Here is a 22,585-nt window from a genome sequence, read left to right on the forward strand (position 1 = left end):
AATAGCATAAAAATATATCTAGGAATAGTATAAGAAAATGTACAGAAAAACTCTACATAAAAAACTATGAAACATTTTTGAGAGAAATAAAACCTGGCTAAGTGTTCCAGTACTGTTTCATGGATTGACGAGCAGAAGAGATGCTATACAGGTGGAAAATCAAAGTACTAAGAATAGCCAAAGTACTCTTAAAAAAGAATGATGTGGGAGGAGGGCTTTATTGGATATTAAGACTCATTACAAAGCTAAAATAATTTTAAAAGCATGGTATTGGCATAAGGATAGACCATGGAACAGAATAGAGTTGGACGCTTGACTCATGGCAAAGATAGTGCCAAGTACATTGGGGAGAGGACAGTCTTCCCAGTCAGTGGTGCCGGATCAACTGGATGGCGTCATTGAAGAAAAAGGAGATTTGGTCACCACCTCGCGACAGTCTGCTGTTGATTTTGTTAGGGGTGACACCGGAATCGTGGCCCTATCTATTAAAGGTGTTTATAGGTGAAATGATATTATGTCTGGGACTTCGAGTAAAATCAGCAAGAAGAAAATAAAAGGTAAAATGGAAGAGAATAGAAAAACCAGGACTGGCAAAATGTTGATACATGGTTGCAGCTGAGTCTGGGCGGGGGTTAGACTTTTCTCTGTACTTTTATATGTGTTTGAACGTTTCTGTTGTATAAAGTTTGTTTTTTTTTTTTAAATCAGTTCTAGGTGGTTTGAAGGTCTAATGTGAAAGGCAGCATAATAAAGCTTCGAGAAGGTTACATAGGGGAATATCTTCATACCCCAAAAGTAGGGAAGGATTTCTGAAATATGACATAAAAATAACTAGTCACACAGGAAGAGGGTGATAAATTAGATTACATTAAAATTAAGAACTGCTGTGTATCAAAGAAGCCTTTTTTAAAGGTGAAAAGCAAGCTAAAGATGTGAACATACATAACCAACAAAGGGCTACATTTTGGAATATATGAAAACCCATACAAATCCATAAGAAAGATAACCCAGTAGAAAAAGAGATTTGGTAAGGTGCCTCACAAAACAAAGTGTCTCAGTCATCAACAGATATGTAGCAAACTACTTAACCTCATTACCTCATTAGTCATCAAGCAAATGCAAATTAAAACTACAGTGAATACCACTACGCACCTGCTGGCATGGCTAACATTAGAAAGACTAACCAAACCAAGCTCTTGGTGGGCTGAGGAGCTTTCACGCACTGCTGGTGGGTGTGGAAATGGGTAAGACCAGTTTGGAAAACCGTCTGGCATTACCTACTACAGCTGAACGTTTTCCACCCAAGTGCACACCTGGCAAAAGCATGCACGCCTGCACCAGGCGTGTACATAGCAGCTGTACTCGTCACCTGGCGGGGCCTGGGGGGGTCCCCGTAGCAGGATGAATGAATAAACTGGGGGGTATGCACACAGTGGAACATTGTGCCACAGTGGAATCCACGGACGGCAGCCTGATGGCACTGTGGCCATAGCTCCCGAGCACAGCCTGAGCACAAGAAGCCAGACACAAGAGAATACACGGAGAGTGGCCTTTGTTCAGAAAAACTAGCAGACCCAGATGAGGGGCGTGTGCTTAGACGGTGAGACTTGAATGTGAGGAGCTGGGCAACATTAAAGAGCGGATCCTGGTCACCTCGGTGCAGGAGGGGAGGAGAGGTGATTGGAAAGGGGCAGGAGGGGGCTTCTGGAGTGCTAGCTTTTTTCTCTCGGCCTTGGGGTAGTTCACACACGTATCGCGTTGTGAGAATTGGTTGCTGCACACTGTTGTTGGGGCATTTTTCTATGTATGTATGGATCTGTATAGGTAGATTTTGAAAAATACGTTCTCTTTTTAATAGCTCATATTATTGGCTCCTATCTTGCATTTTAGAAAAGCTTTCATCTTTTTAAGAAAACATTTAACCTAAAACTTTGAGGCACCTGGTCAGGATTCCTAGGGGTGCTGTGTTCACTGTGTTACATCGCCGCGCGCGGGAAAAGGAAAGTGATGGAATTTCCTCCCCAGCGAAGGGACTTGGGCTCCCAGGGACCACTCTGCACATCGGCACTGTTCGTGTACCGAGATTACATTGGGACGTGCAGACACCCTACAGTGCAGAGGGCAATGGTGTGGGAGCTGCTGCCGTAAATAGAGCTAGTCAGTCAGTGAGCCAATTGCATTAGGGAGTTTGAAAGACCAGTTTGACTCCGCTCTCCACTGTGACATAATCATGTTCTTATTTGCAGGAGTGGAAAAGTGGGAAGAGGAAGGCTGAGAAAGATGAGCTGGTGGGAGTCATGATATTTTCCACCATGGAACCAGAGGCGCCTGACTTGGACTTACTAGAAATGTGAGAGCTGTTGTCACACTTGCCTTCTTCCCAGCCCGTGTCCCCCCTCCCGGGCATGCAGGCCGCAGCTGGAGTGCAGGGTGCAGTCGTGAACGCACGGTGGCCACAGTCAGGTGACCAGGAAAACTTCGCTTGCACACTCCAGGTGCAGAGTGGTCTTTCTAGCCATAGCATCAAAGTCGGCTTCCTTTTTACCGTGAAGTCCGTGGTTTCTTAGCTGACACAGGAAACTCTAGTCATATCTAATAAAGCACGATAAAACAAAGTAGCCCAGAGCCAGCACACACCCGCATAATAGTCAACAAAGCAGAAGTCTCTGAACATTGCCTTGAAGGAAGCAGATCTCTAACCCGCATTTTTGTGCTATTTTTCAATTTGTTGTTTTTAATTATGTAATTTTTTTAAATGTAGGCTTGGTTGAAAATCAAGTAGTTCCTTTTCTATGTAAAGGCTAACGAGAAATCTTGGGGTTTTTTTTTTTTTTTTTTTTAAGAAGTTTTTTCTTAGAAAATTATCACTTACGTGTTACCAAACGTAAGAAGAGAAGAAAAAAGAAAAACACAATCTTGCAACTACCCAGAGAGAAAAATCAACGTTAATGTGTTGGCCTAGGTCTGTAGTCTTCTGAAACATCCTCTGCACATACGTATCTAAGGGAAAAATTGTTTAAAAAGAAAAGACCTCACACTGTGCATTCTGTCTTCTAATCTGTTTTTGTTTTTGTTTATTTAACATGATACTGGGATGAGTTTTTCAGGTTGGTACTTTTTACATCCTCAAAGAACTGAGAGGTTCAGTATCACTTACCTGGTTGTGTGTCCAGGTTACATCCGGTTCGCTAATGTACTTGCTGGAATGCATGATGACCCACTCAGTACCTCCACTGATAGAATTCCACTCAATCATATGTTCAGGAAATCATGATTTTGTATGCTTTAGAATAATTTTAGTTAAAAGTCACAGGGAATTGAGAGGGGAAGGGAAGGAGTTAAAATTTAAATGGCAGATTTTTAAGTCATTCTTTAAAAATCTGTTGGTTTTTTTTTAAAGATTTTATTTATTTGAGAGAGAGAGAGAGAGAGTGAACATGAGCGACAGGCAGAGGGAGAAGGAGAAGCAGGCTCCCCGCTGAGCAGGGAGCCTGACACGGGGCTTGATCCCAGGACCCCAGAATCATGACCTGAGCTGAAGGCAGCTGCTTTACCGACTGAGCCACCCAGGCGCCCCTCCTCTAAATATCCGAATCAAGCCTGGTTAAAGAGCAGTTGTTACAATGCAAGAAAACAAGTGCCCGTGGTTACGTTTGGCGGGAGTCTCCCCCGACCGTGTTGATTTTTCTCCTCCTACACGTCACACTGACCATTTGGTAGCAGAGTCAAGGACATGCCTTCTTGTGTTTTGCCCCACAGAGAACAGAAGTGCGATGCCGTCGGTAAGTTCACCAAAGCCATGGACGACGGCGTGAAGGAGCTGCTGACCGTAGGACAGGAGCACTGGAAACGGTGCACGGGACGTAAGTGCCGTCCTCACGCCAGCGCTGGGCCCTGGTCGTCGTGGCGCAGGCTCGGTGCGGTGGCCTTCAGCGCACTGAGGAGCCGTGCCCTTGGACACAGGTGCCTTTAGTGAACCGGAGTAATGTCATACCCACAGCCCGGTGGCAAACCTCATACTCAAGACAGCAGAGAATTGACTCCAGCAAAGCCAGTTCAAGACTTGCATAAAACACCGTGTTCCCTTAAATGTTTCTAGTTATTTGGGGTTTGTAACCTATGGACAGTTAATCTTTTCTGTATGTTTAGAGAGTACTTGTTATTTTTAATCTCATGATTGTACTTTTTAGGCTTTATCCATTTGGTAAGTAAGATGTTGTATCCAGAATCTTCCTCAACTTAACGATGGGGTTGCATCCCGATAAGCCCGTCCTAAGTGGAAAATAGCCTAAGTCGAAAATGCATTCAATACACCTAACCTCCCAAGCGTCACAGCTTAGCCTGGCCAGCCTGCCCTTGGGCAAAATTGTTTCACACAAAGCCTGTTTTATAGTAAAGTGTTGAACATCTCGTGCCGTACTGGAAGTGAAGAACAGAATGGCTGTCCAGGTGCAGAGTGGTCGTCAGTGTGCTGGTCGCTGACCCCCGTGGTCACTGGCTGGTGGGGCTGCCTCTGCCTAGCATCACGGATGGGGTCCTCCCGCAGATCACAAGCTCGGGACAAGAACCAAATTCAGAATTCCAAGTACGGTTCCTAGTGAATGCATATTGCTCTGGCACCATCATGAAGTCAAATTGTTAAGTCAGAGACCATCTATATTTGCTACAGCCCTAATTTTTTTTTTTTAAGATTTTATTTATTTATTTGACAGAGATCACAAGCAGGGAGAGAGGCAGGCAGAGGGAGATGCAGGCTCCCCGCTGAGCAGGGAGCCCGATGCGGGGCTCAATCCTGGAACCCCGGGATCATGACCTGAGCCGAAGGCAGACGCTCAACCAACGGAGCCACCCAGGCGCCCACTACAGCCCTAACTTTTAGGAAAGGCCAGGATAGTTGGCTGTGGAAAGCATGAGCTGGGTCAGACTAGGGGCAGCGTGAGCCCAGGGGCCCCCGCCAGCCATGGCTTCCACCTGCTCTTTCCACGTCCTCGAGGACTTCTTACCCCCACTCCTCCTTCCCTTTGTGTCTAGACTGTCATTCTGCTGACCTATGTTGTCCTGTATTCCCTGGCCCCTCACATCACAGAGTCCAGGCTGGAAACTGTCACTGTCAGCCGTGGGGGTCACACCAGCCAGCTGCCCTCCCACCTCGGAGGACAGGTCACCACTGCGTCCCATTCACATAGTCTTCGAGGGCCAGAGATGCTCAGGACTTCCCTCTTCTGTCCACCCATCCCGTCCTTATCACCAGCTCAGCCGCCTGAGTCCCAGAGAGAAAACTGAGCTCTAGTTACTCAGAAAGTGGAGCTGCGAGTCCCTGACTCAGTAACCTAACCTCGTATGAAGGCTAGTAGGCTAGCCATAAGGCTGGTATCTAAGAATTTTCTGGCCTTCGACTTGTACACCCTGCAAGAATACTGGTTGTACTCGGTTTTGTTTTGTTTTCCTCTTAAAAATGGCTTCTACTTTGAATAATAAAGCTAATACATACCCACTTTTAAACCGTGATATTCAGCATAGGAAGGAACTTAGTTACCTGTTTTGTAAAGATTTATTAACAAATGATATTTTTCTTCTAAAGAAGGGAAAAAGAATAAAATTTGAAGTCAAAAAATAATTTTAACGAGTAAGAAACTGAATGTGGGGGCGCCTGGGTGGCTCGGTCAGTTGGGCATCTGTCTTCGGCTCAGGTCACGATCCCAAGGTCCTGGGATCGAGCCTCGCATCGGGCTCCCTGCTCGGCGGGGAGTCAGCTTCTCCCTCTCCCTCTACTGCTCCCCCTGCTGGTGTTTTCTCTCTCTCAAGTAAATAAAATCTTTAAGGAAAAAAAAAAAAAAGAAACTGAATGTGGAGTGACTTGTGGCTGAATTAAGATAGCAGATCACAGAGGCGCCTGGGTGGCTTAGTCATTAAGCATCTGCCTTCGGCTCAGGTCATGATCCCAGGGTCCTGGGATCGAGCCCCACATCGGGCTCCCTGCTCCGCGGGAAGCCTGCTTCTCCCTCTCCCACTCCCCCTGCTTGTGTTCCCTCTCTCACTGTGTCTCTCTCTGTCAAATAAATAAATAGGGCGCCTGGGTGGCTCAGTTGGTTAAGCGACTGCCTTCGGCTCAGGTCGTGAGGATCCCTCTGACCCTCTTCCCTCTCGTGCTCTCTGTCTCTCATTCTCTCTCTCTCTGAAATAAATAAATAAAATCTTTAAAAAATAAATAAATAAAATCTTGAAAAAAAAAAAGATAGCAGAGCACAGTTAATAGCAATATTAAGATCCATTAAATCCAGACCTGAAATCTAAGCCTTACCAGGAGTTGGCAGACTGTGGCCTGGAGGCCAAATCTGGCCTGCTGTCTGTTTTTGTAAAGTGGAACATGGCCAGGCCCATTTCTGTACATATTATCTGTGGCTACTTTGCTGTTACAGTGGCAGAGTCAAGTACTTTCAACTTTCAAGAAACCTGTGGCCCCACAAAGCCTGAAATATTTACTCTCTGGCCCTTTGCGGAAAAAATAGGTCCTGCTTCTCACTGAATGACCCTCTACCATTCACCTAATACCCGACATCAACAAAACCACTCGCAGCGGCGGGCCATCCGTTCGCGCTCGAGAACAGTTGCTCCATTCTCATGGCACAGAAATATGATGCCATATCCTAAATACAGCACTAATTAGGCCTGAAATGGTAAAGTATACAAATGCAGCATTAGAAAACAAAATGCACCACCAGCCTTTGGTCACAGGGAGTCAACTCATGAACAAAAAGGGGAGTGACGCTTCTCTTAAATAGTGATTTCATTGTAAAATAATTAATTTTAACTGTAAGCTCTTATGAGGCCATAATAATAGTAAAGCATTGAAATCTGTATGTTCTTTGAAAGCTAGAAGGGCCCGCAGAGATCGTTTCGTTAATCGTGTCATACAGTTGAGAAAGCTCAGATCCCTCCTCCCTGGTCCTGTGAGTCCTTCTGCCATATTTTTCTCCACACCTTGTTGCCTTCAGTTTTGCAAATAATCATTGATGCATACCTAACAATGGGGAAAGCAAGGTGTTTGGAATCACAAGTACCACATCCACCATTTATTAGCCATGTGACCCTGGGCAAGTCAGTTTACTTAGCTGAGCCTTATTTTCCTAACCCGTGGAATGGAGATGGTGTGTCTGCACCCAGTAGAGGGGTTGTCCTGGTGATCACATAGGACTCGGTGCAAGTACTCGGTCAACCAGAAACCCTCTTCCAGATGAGCTCCCAGGCGCTTCAACTTAATGCCGCGAGTGAGGATGTGGGGCCAGGGTGGTAGTTCGGAATGAGGGCATCCGCCACAAACTGAACAATCAGTTAATAAAAAATTTCTTTGAAAAAAATCATTAATTTTAAAAAGCCAGTGATTTTATTAAAGAATATAGACTCTTTTGAGTCACTTCTGATTTCTTTTATGGTGGAAGTAATCACTTTCGGGAAATAGTCAAATCCCATTCCCGTTTGCTCAGAGGACTAGTTAACAATGTCTTCCTCTTTCTCTTTCAGCGTTACCCAAGGAGTATCAGAAGATAGGAAAGGCCTTGCAGAGTTTAGCAACAGTGTTTAGTTCCAGTGGTTATCAAGGTACGGCTGTATTTATTTATCCTTCGGGCCCTTAGCATCTTGTGCGGACCAGCCACCCCCTCAGGCTCTTGCAAGCACCCAGAAACTCTGCATCTAGGGACCCTTGTCACCGACACTTCAACCGGCTAGGCTGCCCCACTCAGCACTTCTGTACCCTCACCTCGATTACTTTTGCGAAAAGTGGAGGGTGGTTATACTCTGTTTTCTTGCTAGCTTCTTAGCCTGTCTTTGCGCTCAGATACAGCTCTTGTGTTGCTCTGGAACAGGCAGCTATGATAAGTCACCCTCTGCCCTTGCTTTCATCTCTCTGCCAACCCCAGAAGTCAGGTCTTCCTGTTACAAAGTCCGGAATTTGTCAAGGCCGTTTGGAGGGAACATTTTGACTAAGTAACAAATTCACGTTGCCTTAGTCTCTGCATGACCTGGAATTATTTTCAGCTGTGTATAGTCTGTCTTACCTACCAGACTGTGTGTCTTACCTGGGGTATCTCGAATTCATTGTACTTTTACATTGACAGCACTTGTGAGAACAAGCTAGCTGTATTCCTTTCTATTTTGGTTAACTTTTGCTGACTTTGCTCTGTGGAGCAGGTAGCAAGTAAAAGTATTTGTCAGGTGAGTGGCACTTACTAAATTTGCCCGTGTCCAATCACTTAAAGAAATGGCAGAATTGGTACTTTGGCCATGGTGTTTATTCTGGTACTCAGGGAAGATAGTCTGTGGAGGTCAGTGTCTGAGCATTTTTAGGAACAAGAAATGAATCTCTCACCAGAATGGAATATTTGGGGCTCCCACATATTAATATTTCTTTTTGTGCTGGCTGAATTGCGTCTTATAATCCCAACTTTAGAATGGATGGGAGCCCTGAGGATTAGTTCATCTGGCCCCCTCATGTTCGAGATGAGGAACGTAAGGCCTGGAATGATCAGTGTCCTGACCAGGGTGCCACAGGGGGTCGACAGAGGAGCCAAGTGTAGGGCCACCCCCATTGCTTAGGTTCCGGCAGGACTCCCAAGAGCACTCTCATCTTTGTGCTTCTCTAGTATCTTGACGGGTGGAGAGCTTGTGTCCTGAAGATGCTGGACCCCGATCAGTGCCCCATGTCAGAGCTCACCTGAATCTCGCCTTCCTTAAGCCTCCCCCCGAGAGCTCTCTGTCCTCCGGCCCTGCCCCCACTTCCCGCCATCACCCCTTAGTGCACAAAACCCCTGTGGGAGAACTGGCTCTGCATCTGGGGCTCCCCCAGGTTCCGGTCCCTCACACCAGCCCCCATGCACCTGGTGACAGCAGAGCAGAGCCTCCCGTCCCAGCCAAGTCCCTCTGCTGTGGAAGGCGTCCTTTTCCTCCACTCCCCCCCCAGCCTCCACAGCTTGCCTAGGGTCTGAGGCTCAGCCCTTTCTGAATTGAGTTCATCTGGGTTTCTTCATTCCCACAGTGCTTCCGTGACTTTATGGAGAAATATGGTGGTTTAGTTTATTTGATATTATTACATTGAGAGCAAGGGTCTTGGCAGTTGTCCTCATCCTAACTGGAAATGGAACCGCTCCAAGATGAGACTGTAAGCCTAACAATGATCCTTCCAGTAGCATGGACCCGGACTTGACTTCCATTCCTGGGAGTCAGAAAACCTAAAAAGCATTCAGAGCTAAGATCACAGAATTTGTAAACAGCAATTCCCTTGTTCTCCTGGTCGATGCCAGGAGAGACAAATCACTCACCCTTCACTAAATGTAATATTAATAGAGGGCGCAGATAATTGAACCAAAAGTCTTGAAAAGGGGGGAGGAGAAGACAGTTGGTAATCTGGGAAATGGGTCCTAAAGAGTCCTTTGTAGCTTTATACTGTGCATAAATCTTTCCATATATTTCTCGTTCTGTAACTATCAGTAGAATCTGCGTACCTTCCAAATGATCAGCTTCTCTCTGGAGTTTTCTATCTGCGTAACTTCAGCCCGGAGCAACCTGGCAAAAAGGCAGGATAGAGAGGGCTGTTGGGGGGGGCCGGGGGGGGGGGGCCCCGGCAGGATGAGGACATCCTGGAGGTGGGGTGGAGTAGGAGGGGGCCCTGAAGACGCTGTGCCTTCTCTGCAGCGCCCGCCCGTGCCATCCCTCCCAGCCATGCCTCACTTGGCACGGCTTCCTTACTCTTTTCCCTGCTCAGAGCTATCAGTCCGTGCATTATCAAGTATTCATATTGCAGACGGCACTCTGTCAAGTATTGAAAGTACTCAGTGTAATGTGCTTGGCAGGGAATATCATTCAACTTCCTAGAGATCTTGTTTTCAAAGAACTTCTTAAGTGCCCACAGACTAGCTTTTCACGTTTCAAGGCAAATGAAGGTCAGCGGAGTTGAGTACTGTGCCTTGTCACATCTTCCTTTGCTCAGATGTGCTGGTGACGGGGCAGTGCTGCACTCTTTGATCTTGCAGTAATTCAGAGGATTCCAGTTCCTAAGAATATCTCGGATTATGTTAAATATAACCTTCCATGCTCCCTCTCTGAGTACAGAAACTGATACTGGAACAACACAGAGACTATTCGCACGGCCTTTGTGCAAATCCATGAAGCACTTCTTATGGATTATCATGGAAAAATAATTGATAAAAATATTTAGGTGGTTATCTGCAGCGGAGAAGAGGAACGGGTGTAGAAGCTAGACCTCTTGTTTTATCTAGTTTTTTTTTACTTTGAAACCATGGGAGTGTTTTACATTTATATTTATTCTACATTTATTATTAGAAAACAAATTTAAAATGTAAAAAAAAAAAAAATCCCTAAAAAGCAAAAGCAAAATAAATCACTTGATACATCAGGATGAAGGCATAACCACGTAGAGAAGAATTATTTCACATCACCGTAAAACATTGTATTTTGATTCTACATCCCTAGGAGCAGATGCCTTAAAGTCAAAAAGACCTCAAAAATCTTTTGTTTTCAGTAATCATATAGTTAGCAATAAAATGTTGGTATTGTTATTCTAAAACTTCTAAAACTATTTTACATACTGTAGGGTAAAGCAAATACATAATTATATTACCGTTTTTAGGAAGTAAGTTTTTTAAATGAAAGGGCTAAACAAAAATCAAAAGTTTCAAAATACATCATGAAAATTCCTGAAGTCCTAAGTTTGAGTTGGAAATATCCATATGAGCTCATTATGGTTTTCCTCTTAAAAAAAAAAAAATATTTTTCCTTGCTCTGTTCATTGAAAAGGCCTAGTCACGAGAAGCACCTCTGGCGCCCCCCACAGGGGGATTTCTCAACACTGTTCCTCCCAGATGAACCAGAGCTCCTAGCAGAACCCAGATGCTGATTTGAAAAGCCTTCCACTGGCCAGTAAAGAGAAAGAGCATTAGTGAAAATAATACTTTCTCTGAAATGAAGCTTATCAAGTATGTGTAAATCCAGACTTGCAATGATACTTTTTTAAAAAGTTAATCTGTTACCTTTGGAGAATGGTTAGAGGATCAACTCATTCTGAAAATGGTAAAGAAAAAGAAGCATTTAATGTGCTTTTTCTCTTCTAATACCTCAAGGTAACCAGGTAGTCGATATAGTCGATACAGGAGAGTTCCTTTTTATAGAAGTGCTTCAGATCAAGAAGTGAGAAGAGTAGAATAGGAGCGCTCTGCAAACCGTTCCTAATGAAAGATTAGATGGTACAGGGAACAGAGTGTGTTAGCACCACAGACGCAGTCAGCAAAACCCAGGCTGCAGGTACCAAGGCAAATACCTGGTTTCTTCAACGGCCCAAAAAGAGATTTGCAAGAAAAAAGGGAGGGAGGAGAAAGAACCTAATGATTGAAGAAACACTTAAGCTTTCTGCCGTGTGGGCTTTCTCTGAGTCCTGAAAGCAGCCAGCTCGATTCCAGATACCAGGGAGCTGCCCACTGACCAGATAATTCTTTCAGGAGCAATTCTCGTTTCTCCAGTGTGCTGTTGGTATTGTCCTTGCTTTTTAAAGAGTGCTTATCTCTGACGTAGAGTTTATGGGTACATTGTAATGTGGCCAGCGAAAGGGGGAGGTAGGGGATGGACGGTGCAGTTGCAGAAAGACTGGCCATGAGCTATTCGTTGGGAAGCCAGTTGATGGGTAGATGGGGACTCATTACACTATCCTGTAGTTTTGAAAAGCGTAGTGTTTGCTATAATAAAATTTTTGAGTAAAATAAACGAGAAAATACGAGCCCTGATGTAGCTGTACTGATTTCCAGGCGAAACCGATCTCAATGCTGCAATAACGGAAGCAGGAAAGACTTACGAAGAAATTGCCGGTCTCGTGGCAGAACAGGTACCCCCATGGCCACTGGTCCTGGTGCAGATTGTACGCTGTTGGACCCACATGTTTCTTTAACCGATTTGAAAACAATTAACTTTGCAAATAGATCTCCTCTTCTCTTCTGTCTTTGTTCATTGTGTATGGTAATAATGTTTCTTCGGGTAAGCTAACGTGATGGGTACATTTATCACCGAGAAATCTAAATGAGTACCTTCCAGTGTCAGTGGCTCAGATCCATCCTCCGTCATCAGGGGGTTGGAATGTTAGGGCAAGAGCACCGTTCACGCCACCGTTTGGACTCTTGGCCTGCCTGAGGCCTGCTGTACTCGGCTGGTAAATGGAAGGCTCTCAGCATTCAGTAGCCACTACGGAGAAGGCACTGGCGCAGGCCCTGGTAAGGGGCAGGTCTCTGTTCCAGCCACGTGGCTTTTATTGGGGCCTTCAGTGGTCCAATTCCAGTTCTTTTTACAGATAACAGATAATGAATTCCCTTAAGGGGAATAGGCATCAATGTTCTTTCAAATCCCCACATTAAAGAAAAGTTTCTTAGATGACTTCTTGAAATACGCACACACACCTTCACTTTGGTCACTGACTCCCACTACTTATAGAAAAAGATTAATTTTTAGAACTGTGCATAACATAGCTATTAAAAATTATAATTCAGAAAAATTGAAAAATTTTAAGTTGCCACTTAGGAGGGCTACCAGATTCTTTTTTTTTTTTTACGTTGGGTGAGGACTACCAGATTTTTAATAATAATTTATCCTCTCTGCTAAAACTTAGATATTAAATGATTACATCTTATTTGCTTGTATATAAATAGTATTAACTAGTTTTTTCCCCTACAGTTTCAGATTTTGAGCCACCTCAAAATAACTAATTTTACCAACGAGCCTAAAAATGATCTGATGTTTTATCATTTTCTCTCCAATCTGTGATTGAGAATGTAATAGTCTTGGGGGTTGTTTTCTTGCAGGAAAACAAGGCTGAATGTTTAGCCCTTGATATGCAGTAACTCGTACCTGAGGCTTGGCTCATACAGTCCTCCAGTACGATCCTTTTCTGGATTTCTCTGCCAGTAATAACCAACCTGTGTCTCATTGTAGCCAAAGAAAGATCTCCATTTCCTCATGGAATGTAATCATGAATATAAAGGTTTCCTTGGCTGCTTCCCTGATATTATCGGCGCCCACAAGGTAACTTGATCACAAAAGTGCAGAGAAGATGACACGGGTGAGCCAGGGCCGCGACGCACGGCCACCGCGCGGGCCCTGTCACTCAGTACGGCCCTGAGTCGGGGAGCTTTCTGAAACCGGCCGGAGCTGCTTGGGCTGTTTAAATAGTGAGGTCCCATAACACGTTTAGACTATGGGTAGTTTCTAGTTTCTTCGAGTCTATAAAAAGATTACTTTGAGGGAACAAAAATGTGAAAAAAATACTCCTTTATGCCTATACTTGGGTCAGGTATCAAACAACAGAATCATGCTGTTTGAAATTCAAGACAAGATTAGGAATACTGCTTGCCCTTACTAGTGGAACCCCTGTAAGCTGCTTGGGCAAGTCCTCAAAGACCCTTCCCCGTCGAGATGAAGTAAGATATTCTGTCCGCCTGGGCCTGACGAAGGGTTTCCTAAGGAAAATTTAAATGGTCAACATCGATTTTATATTTTTGTACTAACAAGGAAACTATAGAATTCCCACCATAAAGGTATTTTTAAACTGAATTTTGAAATGTTTTGGGGTGTTCTCACATTTCAATTCTGGTTCCTTTTTTCTCTGTTTCAAACTCTACATATTATTTCAGAATGGGGCATTTTATCAACTGTCATATTCTGGGATACTGTGATGCACTTGGATTTATTAGGAGAATCTCTACAGAGGCTGGGTCTGCGACCCTAACAAGCCCTGGCCTGTGGCCATTTTAGCATTCAGCTTAATAATCCAGGTGTCAGGAAGGGAAGCCTTGTGCAACTTCAGATAATTTAATGTCAAACTCAGAACATCGATGGACACTTAAAGGCATTTCCACATCATGGCTGTTGTGGGTAATGCCGCAGTGACCCTGGGGGTGCAGTGGTCTCTCTGAGATAGTGATTGCTGGGGGAGTAGGTCTTAAAAATTCTCATCACAAAGGAAGAAAGCAAACCAACTTGTAACTGTGTGAGGTGATGGATGTTAGCGACAGTTACAGTGGTCATCGTTCTGCAGTATACACAGACCTCAGATGATTATGTTGTACACCTTAAACTCATGCAGTGCTGTATGTCAATTATATCTCCACAAAACTGGGGGAAAGTAACATAAATATAACAAAAATTAAAATCTCAGTTAAAAAAGCCAACACAGAAGAGTTAGCTTGTCGTAGGGATCTATGCCAGCAGTAGAGTTTTGGGCATGGAGCCTGATTTATGCACGAGTGTAAAGTTTTTCTTTCCAGACTGCTCTCATGAGCACTGTGAGGATCCTGGAGTGGGAAACGTTTGGCAGCTGTATCCCTACTTCTGTCTGAGTATCACAGCGTTCCTCCCGGAAACCAGAGTAAAGCTGCCAGGCAGCGCGCTCCAGCACCCGCGGCCAACATGCCCCCGAACAGAGACAGAGAGCCGGGCGCAGGCAGGAGGCTGTCCCACATCAGCCTTCTAAAGCCCCGATGCCTGTGTCCGTCCCCTGCGCTCCTCTCGTCCTGGCACGGGCTCAGATATTACGGAGAGTGCTGTTTGTTTGCTCTTCGTCCTGTTGTAGCATAAAAGTGTCCATTTTAGCTTAGTTCTGTTTTTCAAGAATAGCAACCCTTTTGCTTCCAAGTGACTTGCAGGAAGTTATATTTAGGCGCTTTCCTACATTCTTTCTTTGTGGGAACATTTTTTTGTTCAGTAGCCGGTCAGTTGTAGGAGATGTTGGCATTGTTACACGTTAAATGAATTCCTCTGAGCGTTGTTTTATTAACACTGTTGCATTTGTATTTCACAGGGAGCAATAGAGAAAGTGAAAGAAAGTGATAAACTGGTCGCAACTAGTAAAATCACCCCCCAGGACAAACAGAACATGGTGAAGCGAGTTGGTACCATGTCTTACGCGTTGCAAGGTAGGACCAAGCGAGGTTCGTGCGCCGCTAGCGAGGATGGTCCCTCTCCCCAGCGGAGGTCCTGTTTTCCTGGCTGAAGAGAAAACCAGCTGTGAGCCACAGCTAAGCAAATAAGAGCTGATTTCAGGTCCCCTCCCAAACCTGTTGTTTGCAGAATCCCAGTGTTAATGGAAATGAACCGGTTTCCCTGATCGAGCCACGAATGACAGCCTGATTAAACCCATGCATCTTTATTATTTCTCAGAGGCAGTGAAGAGCCTTCTATAACCCTTAATATTAGCTCCGATCATGATGCTGTGTTAGATCCCAAAGTTCAGCTTCCAGCAGTTTGTAACCTCTATCCCCTGGGACCGTAGAATATAAAGGGAGCTTGGACGTGGCTTTTTGGGCAAATTTTAGTGTTAGTAAAAAGAAGATAGTAAATAGTTTTTATATATTTGAGTGCTTTCCAGCACACAGGAGCAATGAACGGATTTTTCCTGTTTCAGTGGACAGACGGAACAGGCATGGGCAAAGGAGAAAGGGGAAGGATGTTCTAGTTTGAACAGGACCACACAAAATAATGGGACGGGATTTCTCATTGGCCTTTGGGAATAAGATCAACTTACAGGCTGTTGGGGAATGAGTGTTGGTGATGGTGGGGGGTCTTGAGAGCTGGGCAGAAGAGCCTAGACTTGCTGTGGGCATTAAAAAGCCACTAAAAGGTTTGATGGTGGGGGACAGGGGGGTACACCACTCAGGGAGAGGGTGGGAGAGGTTGGGGGGCAGACATCACAAGGCCCACGCAGAAGACCACTGCCTCTGTGGTCTGAGAGTTCCGGGCCTGAAGAAGATGTGGTGCTCGGAGAAGAGAAGGAAGCATGTTTGCAGACTTTTCCAAGGAACGGCCCTCAGGACTGGGGAATGCGTGGGACAAAGGGGCCAAGGTTTCCAGAACTAAGACAACTAGGGGCAGAAATGGGAAAACCTGAGTGAAGATCGGGCTTCTGAAGGGTTTGACATGGGGGATTTGGCTTTGAACTTGTGTTTGAAGTTCTCCAAACAGATAAATGAAAAGCTTTATACAACTTGAGATAATAGAAAACTCAGAACAGTGCCCTTTTCGTAGGAATGTATGCCAGCAGCTGGCTTTCCAGGTGCTCAGAATGAGGGAAGAGGCAGGTGGCGATGTGATGGGGCCCCTCTTGAGTTGGTGGTAGGGGGGTTAGGGGCGAGTCCCGAGAGACAAATTCAGTCAGGGAGTCCTCTGTGAACAGATATATTCAGCAGAGTTGAACAGGTGTCCAGATCCTCTCACCTGGTAAGAGGTTGGGTTCTGGGAGCCCTGATGCTCAGCAGCGAAGCTCCATACAGAAGAGGGTCCCCCTGCATTGCACCCACCCGTACAGCCTTTCAAGGGCACCCCGAGAAACCCAACCCGGGGGAACAAGCCAGGGCCCACCGGGTGCCTCGCTGGGTCCTGCATCACAGATGATGTCCGCAGAGAGTGACCACCACATCGGCCTCCTGCTCTGTTCTGTTCTGCAAGAACAAAGTCCACACGTGGGTGATTGTATTGGGTTCACAGTATCTCATCTGCAAGTCAACAAAAGTCATCCCTCTGCTGGAAAGTATCGTTTGCCCTCAGATTATTTTCAGATGAGTTTTCTAGCCTCTTTATAAAGTGATTTGTCAGGAACTGGCCCTGCCCTGAAGCCAACCAGATGAAACTGAGCAGAGCAAGCTGGCACTGTCTGTGGAAGTTTGGGGGACTGATTGATATCTTGGTTTTGGTTGTAGCCGAGATGAATCACTTCCATAGCAACCGGATCTATGACTACAACAGCGTCATCCGCCTGTACCTGGAGCAACAGGTGCAATTCTACGAAACAGTAAGTCGGCTGCCCTTCGCATGCAAGCACGTGTGCGCGGGCACGCACGCACACACACACACACACACACACACACACACAGGAGGATTCCTGGTAACATAACTTTGACCATGTAAAGTTAATCTGCTTATGTTTTTTAATCCTGTGTAAGAAACCAAAAGAGGTTAATTATTGAGCAGGGGTTATTTATCCCTTTTAATTATATCTGCCTTTTCCTTTTTGAATCATACTGGGTTAAAAAAGGGGAGAAAGGGTCCTGACACTGGTTGTGAGGCCCCTAGCAGTCCTTACTGGGAGGCTCCCAACCCCCACAGCCTCTCTGTGCCCGGGACAGTGAAGGACAGGAGGCCCCTGGCTCTGCGGGCTCTCAGCTGAGGATGGAGCCTGGCACCACGGGCAGGCTTCATGAATGAGATTTCATTGTGCACCAAAGGAACTTCAGAAAGAAAATGAGAGAGAGAGAGAGAGAGAAACCTCAAATACTTAGGTTTGTGACATTTAGGAAACAGTCACAAAAATGTAAACTTTTGTACTCTGCATAGTAATTGGGTTGTTTACCAGAGTGTCCAGAAAACAAAGATCTAGCGTGTAAGTGGAAACTTCGACATCTGTAGGCAGGTTCCGTAACTGTATCATTGACCATGTGCTGGCTGCCATGTTTCTTACTCAGTGTTCCACTGTTGCCATGGTATTCTCTTGTGTGTGCTCAGGATGATGGTAGGCCAGCCCCACACTCACATCCGTGCACATGTCTGTCCTCTTTCGGCGAGACGGTGCAGAAAATGTCGGTCTCCAACAGCAAATTCTTGAAAGGGAGTTGTGATCGGTGTGCTTGCTGCATCGTGTGAATTGTGTGTTGGAAGCAGCTGGTTTTGGAGCTGAGTTTCCAGACGGAATTCCCTTAAGCATTCTTATCCCTCACCGCGTGCAGTCCCTGGGCTCTCTTTGTAGTAACCGGTGCCGCTGTACGGTCGCCTCGCATGTATTAGAATCGAGATTGCATTTATTCTACATGAGAAGAACATTGAAGGGCAACTTCTGAAACTCCGATCATGTTGATTTGGTAGATAATCTCAAGCCCAAGTGAGGTTTAATTATCAATGACATTGTGACTCAAAATAGAAAACCGTGCATTTTAGTCACTGTCCTTGTTAGAAGTAACAGTTTTGTGAGAAAGTAACCCTTAAATACAAAAATTCCCATACTTGTTCATGCAGCAAACATGAATTGAGTACCTATTATATACTAAGGACTTACTCCAGCTACTTGGGCTCCAAGAATGGCTGTGACATCTGTGTCCTCAGGGGAGGCCTGGGCACAGAGCCCCAGCTGCGGTCCTGCACTGGCTTTATCATGGAGGCACGGACGGTCTACACACGGCGGAACCGCAGCGGGTGGGATCCGGGAGGTGTGCTTGGCAGCGGGGGCTCGGGAGTGCACGGGTGTCCAAGAACACAGGGGAGTCTAGGCAAGCACCCCACCTGACTCCTGGTCTGGAAATGCTGCTCCTGAGAGAGGCACTGGCCGTGCCAGAAAGAAAGGGGGCTTCCTGCAAGCTGGGGGCATCACCTCTGGCAGCACCATCTGGGGTTAGGGGAGGGCTCCCCGGCTGGTTGGTGCTGGAAGAGACTAGAAGCTTAGCCCAGTTAAAGTCTTTGAAATACTTGCAATGTCTAACTCGTAAGAGATTGCAGGAGTGGAATGCCGTCGGTCCTAGTGGGACTGGTAGCTGAAGATTGTCTTGTTTCTTCACCAGATTGCAGAAAAGCTGAGGCAGGCCCTCGGCCGTTTCCCGGTTATGTAGAACACACCGGAACACGAAGAGAACTCCGAAGTGCTTCTTTCTGACTTTGGGCAATGCAATCTTATTTTTTCCCCCTTTATCAAAAACAAAAAGGAACGAAAGAACGAAAACCAAAAAGAAACAGAGTTGCAAAAAACCGCGTCTGTTTTATTAACCAACCTGAATGGATCAGTGACGCAGGGGTAGGCGTCTCTGGTTCGTTTCCACCTCCATTATTTAAAACAGTGGAAATTGTCTCTATTTTTGGAAAGTACTTAAAGTTATCAGAATTTTGAATGGAAAATTAGGGGTTTCCCCCCACTGATATTTTACATAAAATTGTAATTTTTACGTCGTCCATGGTCTTCTGGGTCTTACCCAATGTCAGATAATTACTAATTGCTTTCTTAAAAATATGAAATATGCCAGAATAAAATATATATGTTTGTATATTTTTATAACTCTTTTCAGTCCAGTGGGATTCCTGTCTATTTAGGAAAATCTACATGCGTTTCACTGACATATTTACGACTCCAGTGCTTCTGTTTCTAGGAGGGAGGAAGCAAAGAGGGGCTCCTGGGAATTCTGGCACCCTCACGGCGGCTCGGGGCGGGGGGCTCGCATGTGCCCTCAGAGCACGTGGCTGGGCAAAAACTGAGGATCCCATTCACAGTCCCCGTTTCCCTCAGGAATATTGCTGAGTGTCCCCTTCCATTAGGAGGGCTTCCTTCCCAAGCCTGGTTAAGGCATGGTTCTTGCCAGACGGAGTATGTTGAAAATGCTGGGGGTATTTCTAAAATGTTCCCACTCTGCTCCCAGGAATGGCGCTGCTGCGCTGAGTCCTGTGCTCAGGAAGGAGTGCTCCCCCAGAGCTTCAGCCTGAATTGGAGTCTTAGGCTGTTCAGTCAGAGGTAATGAGACATGTTTGTGAGGGCCGTGACTTGCCGCTTGATTCGGACGGTAGATGAGCAGGCCGGGGGTGTTATCTGAAAAGATGAAAAACACAGCTGAGTAGGCCTCTCCGTCCCCACCAGATGGAAAAGTTTAGGGACTGATAAGGGTGACAACCTGGATAATGCCCAGTAATCCCGGGAGCTCCTATGTGTAAGAAGTACAGAGTGATGTTCTTCCTGACTGCATCTGAAACTTCAGACGGGATTTTTGTGATCACTAGGACTCCAGTTAACGGCATAAAGCAAAACCCTAATCTTCACAGACTGTCAGCTTTAAATCTGAACACTCACAGACACGCACTATCTCCCTCCTGCAGATGAGCGTGTCCATCCTCCACAGTTGCCTTACGACATTATCCCCACTGCTTTCATTTTCCTGACCTAGTGATTATAGTATAGAAAATGGAAAGTTTGGGCCAGCACAAATAAAATGAAACCAAAAAATAAGTAGAAGAGGAAATCAAATGAATATGAGAATTTCTTGTTCTTTAATGTCACGGGTTTTGTTAATGTTTTATAAGTAATTTTCCCTACCTGATTTTTCTTTTATAAAATCTCATAGAACAATGTTTATGATACAGCCATTTAATATATGTACAAATTGTAAAGAATATGTATAAATGTTTTACACAAATGTAAGAGCATGTAGAAGCCAACATATAAATAAATTGTTAAAAAACCTGTACAGTAAATTCTGAAAGCACTTTTTCAAAACACTTTCTGGTGTTTGTGTGATTTATTTTCTTTCTTTCTTTTTTTTTGGATAATTGCTTCTTACCTCCAGCTCCTGAAGATAGTCCGGGTAATGAATTTTTCCCCCAGACCTAATTCTCCTGGTATGAATTTATAATTTAATTCCTTAAGTCACAGTCACCAATCCTGGAAGCATGTCACAATCGCCAGGGAGCTGTAAGAAACAGATACTGATGACGATGCCAAGTGTAGAAACAACCGTGCGTGTGTGCGCGCACGCCTGCCCCTTAAGTGATGTTTGCTCTTCTCCATATCCTGTAACCTAATTCCATGGTGTAAAAATCTCATGTTACAAGATAAGAGAATAAGAGGGGAAAGAAATCAGATATTTGCCTTACACGCACGCCCACAGGTAATCAAACAAAATAAGGAGAAAATATGACAGTTAAAATCCTTTTATGGGGCCTTCAGCAGTGGCCGGAGCTGGGTCAGCCTAGGTGAGCGAAGTGCACGCTGCTGAGCCCACGCATAAGCTCCATCCCTGCTGCCGTGGCACTTTGTTCGTGAGCCCACTGGGACATGACAGGGGCGGCTGGGGAAAGAGGCTGACTGGTGTCCACAGAATGGGCCATCCTATCCACTTGATTATTAAAATCCTCTTCTGCGGAGGTCACCTTTGGTGGGCATTTTTGGGACACCGAGATCTTCACTTTTTTGAGGACAGGTCTGTCCGCGTTCCTCTCCCCCGGATTTCTTTCTCACCCGTTGTCCAGTCCCGTTCCTTTCAGGTATCGGACCATCCCTCAGCCAAACCATGCCACAGCCCAAGAATGGAGAGGTATCCGCCCAGGAGGCCATGTCTCCTTCCGAGCAGCGGGAGCAGCGGGACGCACTGCTCGACGTTCTGCCCCCGGGGAGGATGTCCTTGACCGTGCCCTTCAGGCGTGTCCCGGGGAGGGGCTGTGGTGCTGCAGCTGTCTGCTTTCGGGTGGCGTCTGCATCCCATGCAGAACCGTCTGTAACCCAGGCCTGAGTCTTCTCTTCCTCCGTCAGCTGATCTTCGACAGCTCCGCAAGCAGCCATAGGTCAGGCTGGGAGAGGAGACGGTGTAGCAGGAGCGGGCACCGCGGGCATTTGGGCCACTTGTCCCTACGGGGCCTGCTCGGGCCTGATCACATACGTACCGCTTCCATTTGATGGTGGAGTGCTCCCGTGCGTGCCCGACTTCATGGGCCGACGGGTCAGATGGCACCCAGTTCACGAGGGGCAGCTCAGGTCTCGCCGTAACGTGGAGGCCCGTGGGTAAGCGTTTAGTCTCGACTGAGGCCCAGTAGCCAACGAGAGCTGTGTCTCACGAGGGGAGTCGTCGTCTGGGTGGGGTTAGCAAGGCTTGGCTCCCAAATCCTAAGGGCCCGCTTTATCACTCAGCCCTGCCGAAGGCTCCAGACGGCACCGCGGTCTGCTCGGACGTTCCAGGTGCCGTTGGCTGCACTGGATCCGATGGCCCCGGCCTGAGAGCAAAGCGGCCTGCACGGCGGCCTGGACCTGCTGGGAAGCCGCCTCTCGTTCTGGGCCCCGCACCAAGTATCTGCACACCCTGTGGCCTCGTCAAGTTGATGATACCTCCCATGTATTCTGATTTAATCGGTCTGAGGAAGGGGCCAGGAAAATGAAGAAGGAACCTAAGGAAGAAAGATGGCAGGAGGTACTCCGGTGGTAGCTGACTGCGAGCCAGGAAAAGTAACAGGAATTTGAAAGTGAAAAGTTACCCATTGCATGTTGATACTTGGAAAATTCTCCTTCAAGTGGCAACATTTTAATGACCTAGTGTATATTTTGTTCTCTTTGGGTTCAAACACATCATGTGGTGGTTATAGGATATATTGATTTCTTAATTTGTACCAACCTTTATCACAGAAGAGCTGTAATTACAGAATAATTTACAATATTTCCAAATCTCGACCCTGTAAAAATCAGTATTTGGAGAGGAGAGGTAGAGGCGCGGTGGAAGAATGGGGTCAGTTTCCTTGCCGAGACGGTCCGCACACGCCTCCCCTGCGGCGGGCAGAGGGCCCCAGTGCTCCCTCCGGGAGCAGACGCAGCAGGGGGACTGACCAGGTGCCCTATGACACACACACAGCAGAACAAAGAAACACGCATCAAGCCCGGAGCAAAGTAAGATATCCCCAAATAAAGAAATATGCCCCTACTTGTGTGTCTTAATTTTTTCAACCTGTTTGATTTAAAATCCTTTTCTCCAAGAAAGTAAGTAGAACTTGAGTTCCTTTGGCAAGGGGGCACTTTTCCACGGGTCTCTTG

General features: G+C 46.0%; 1 protein-coding gene across 3 annotated transcripts in view; it reads left to right on the top strand.

Annotated features, from left to right (window-relative positions):
* The window catches only part of SNX9 (sorting nexin 9), a 117,062-nt gene extending 96,773 nt beyond the window's left edge, over positions 1–20,289 (top strand). For all 3 annotated transcript variants that reach the window (XM_073894153.1, XM_073894152.1, XM_073894154.1), the window contains exons 11-18: positions 2,247–2,350; positions 3,760–3,863; positions 7,522–7,599; positions 11,814–11,890; positions 12,988–13,077; positions 14,852–14,966; positions 16,746–16,837; positions 18,594–20,289. In XM_073894153.1, the coding sequence (XP_073750254.1) occupies positions 2,247–2,350; positions 3,760–3,863; positions 7,522–7,599; positions 11,814–11,890; positions 12,988–13,077; positions 14,852–14,966; positions 16,746–16,837; positions 18,594–18,641 (708 nt within the window). In that variant the 3' untranslated portion in view covers positions 18,642–20,289. The remainder of the gene's footprint in view (positions 1–2,246; positions 2,351–3,759; positions 3,864–7,521; positions 7,600–11,813; positions 11,891–12,987; positions 13,078–14,851; positions 14,967–16,745; positions 16,838–18,593) is intronic.
* Positions 20,290–22,585: the final 2,296 nt, after the last annotated feature.

This window comes from Callorhinus ursinus, unplaced genomic scaffold, assembly GCF_003265705.2.
Source record: "Callorhinus ursinus isolate GAN/ISIS: 27379988/994484 unplaced genomic scaffold, GSC_fseal_2.0 scaffold6, whole genome shotgun sequence".
In the NCBI taxonomy this organism is placed as follows: domain Eukaryota; kingdom Metazoa; phylum Chordata; class Mammalia; order Carnivora; family Otariidae; genus Callorhinus; species Callorhinus ursinus.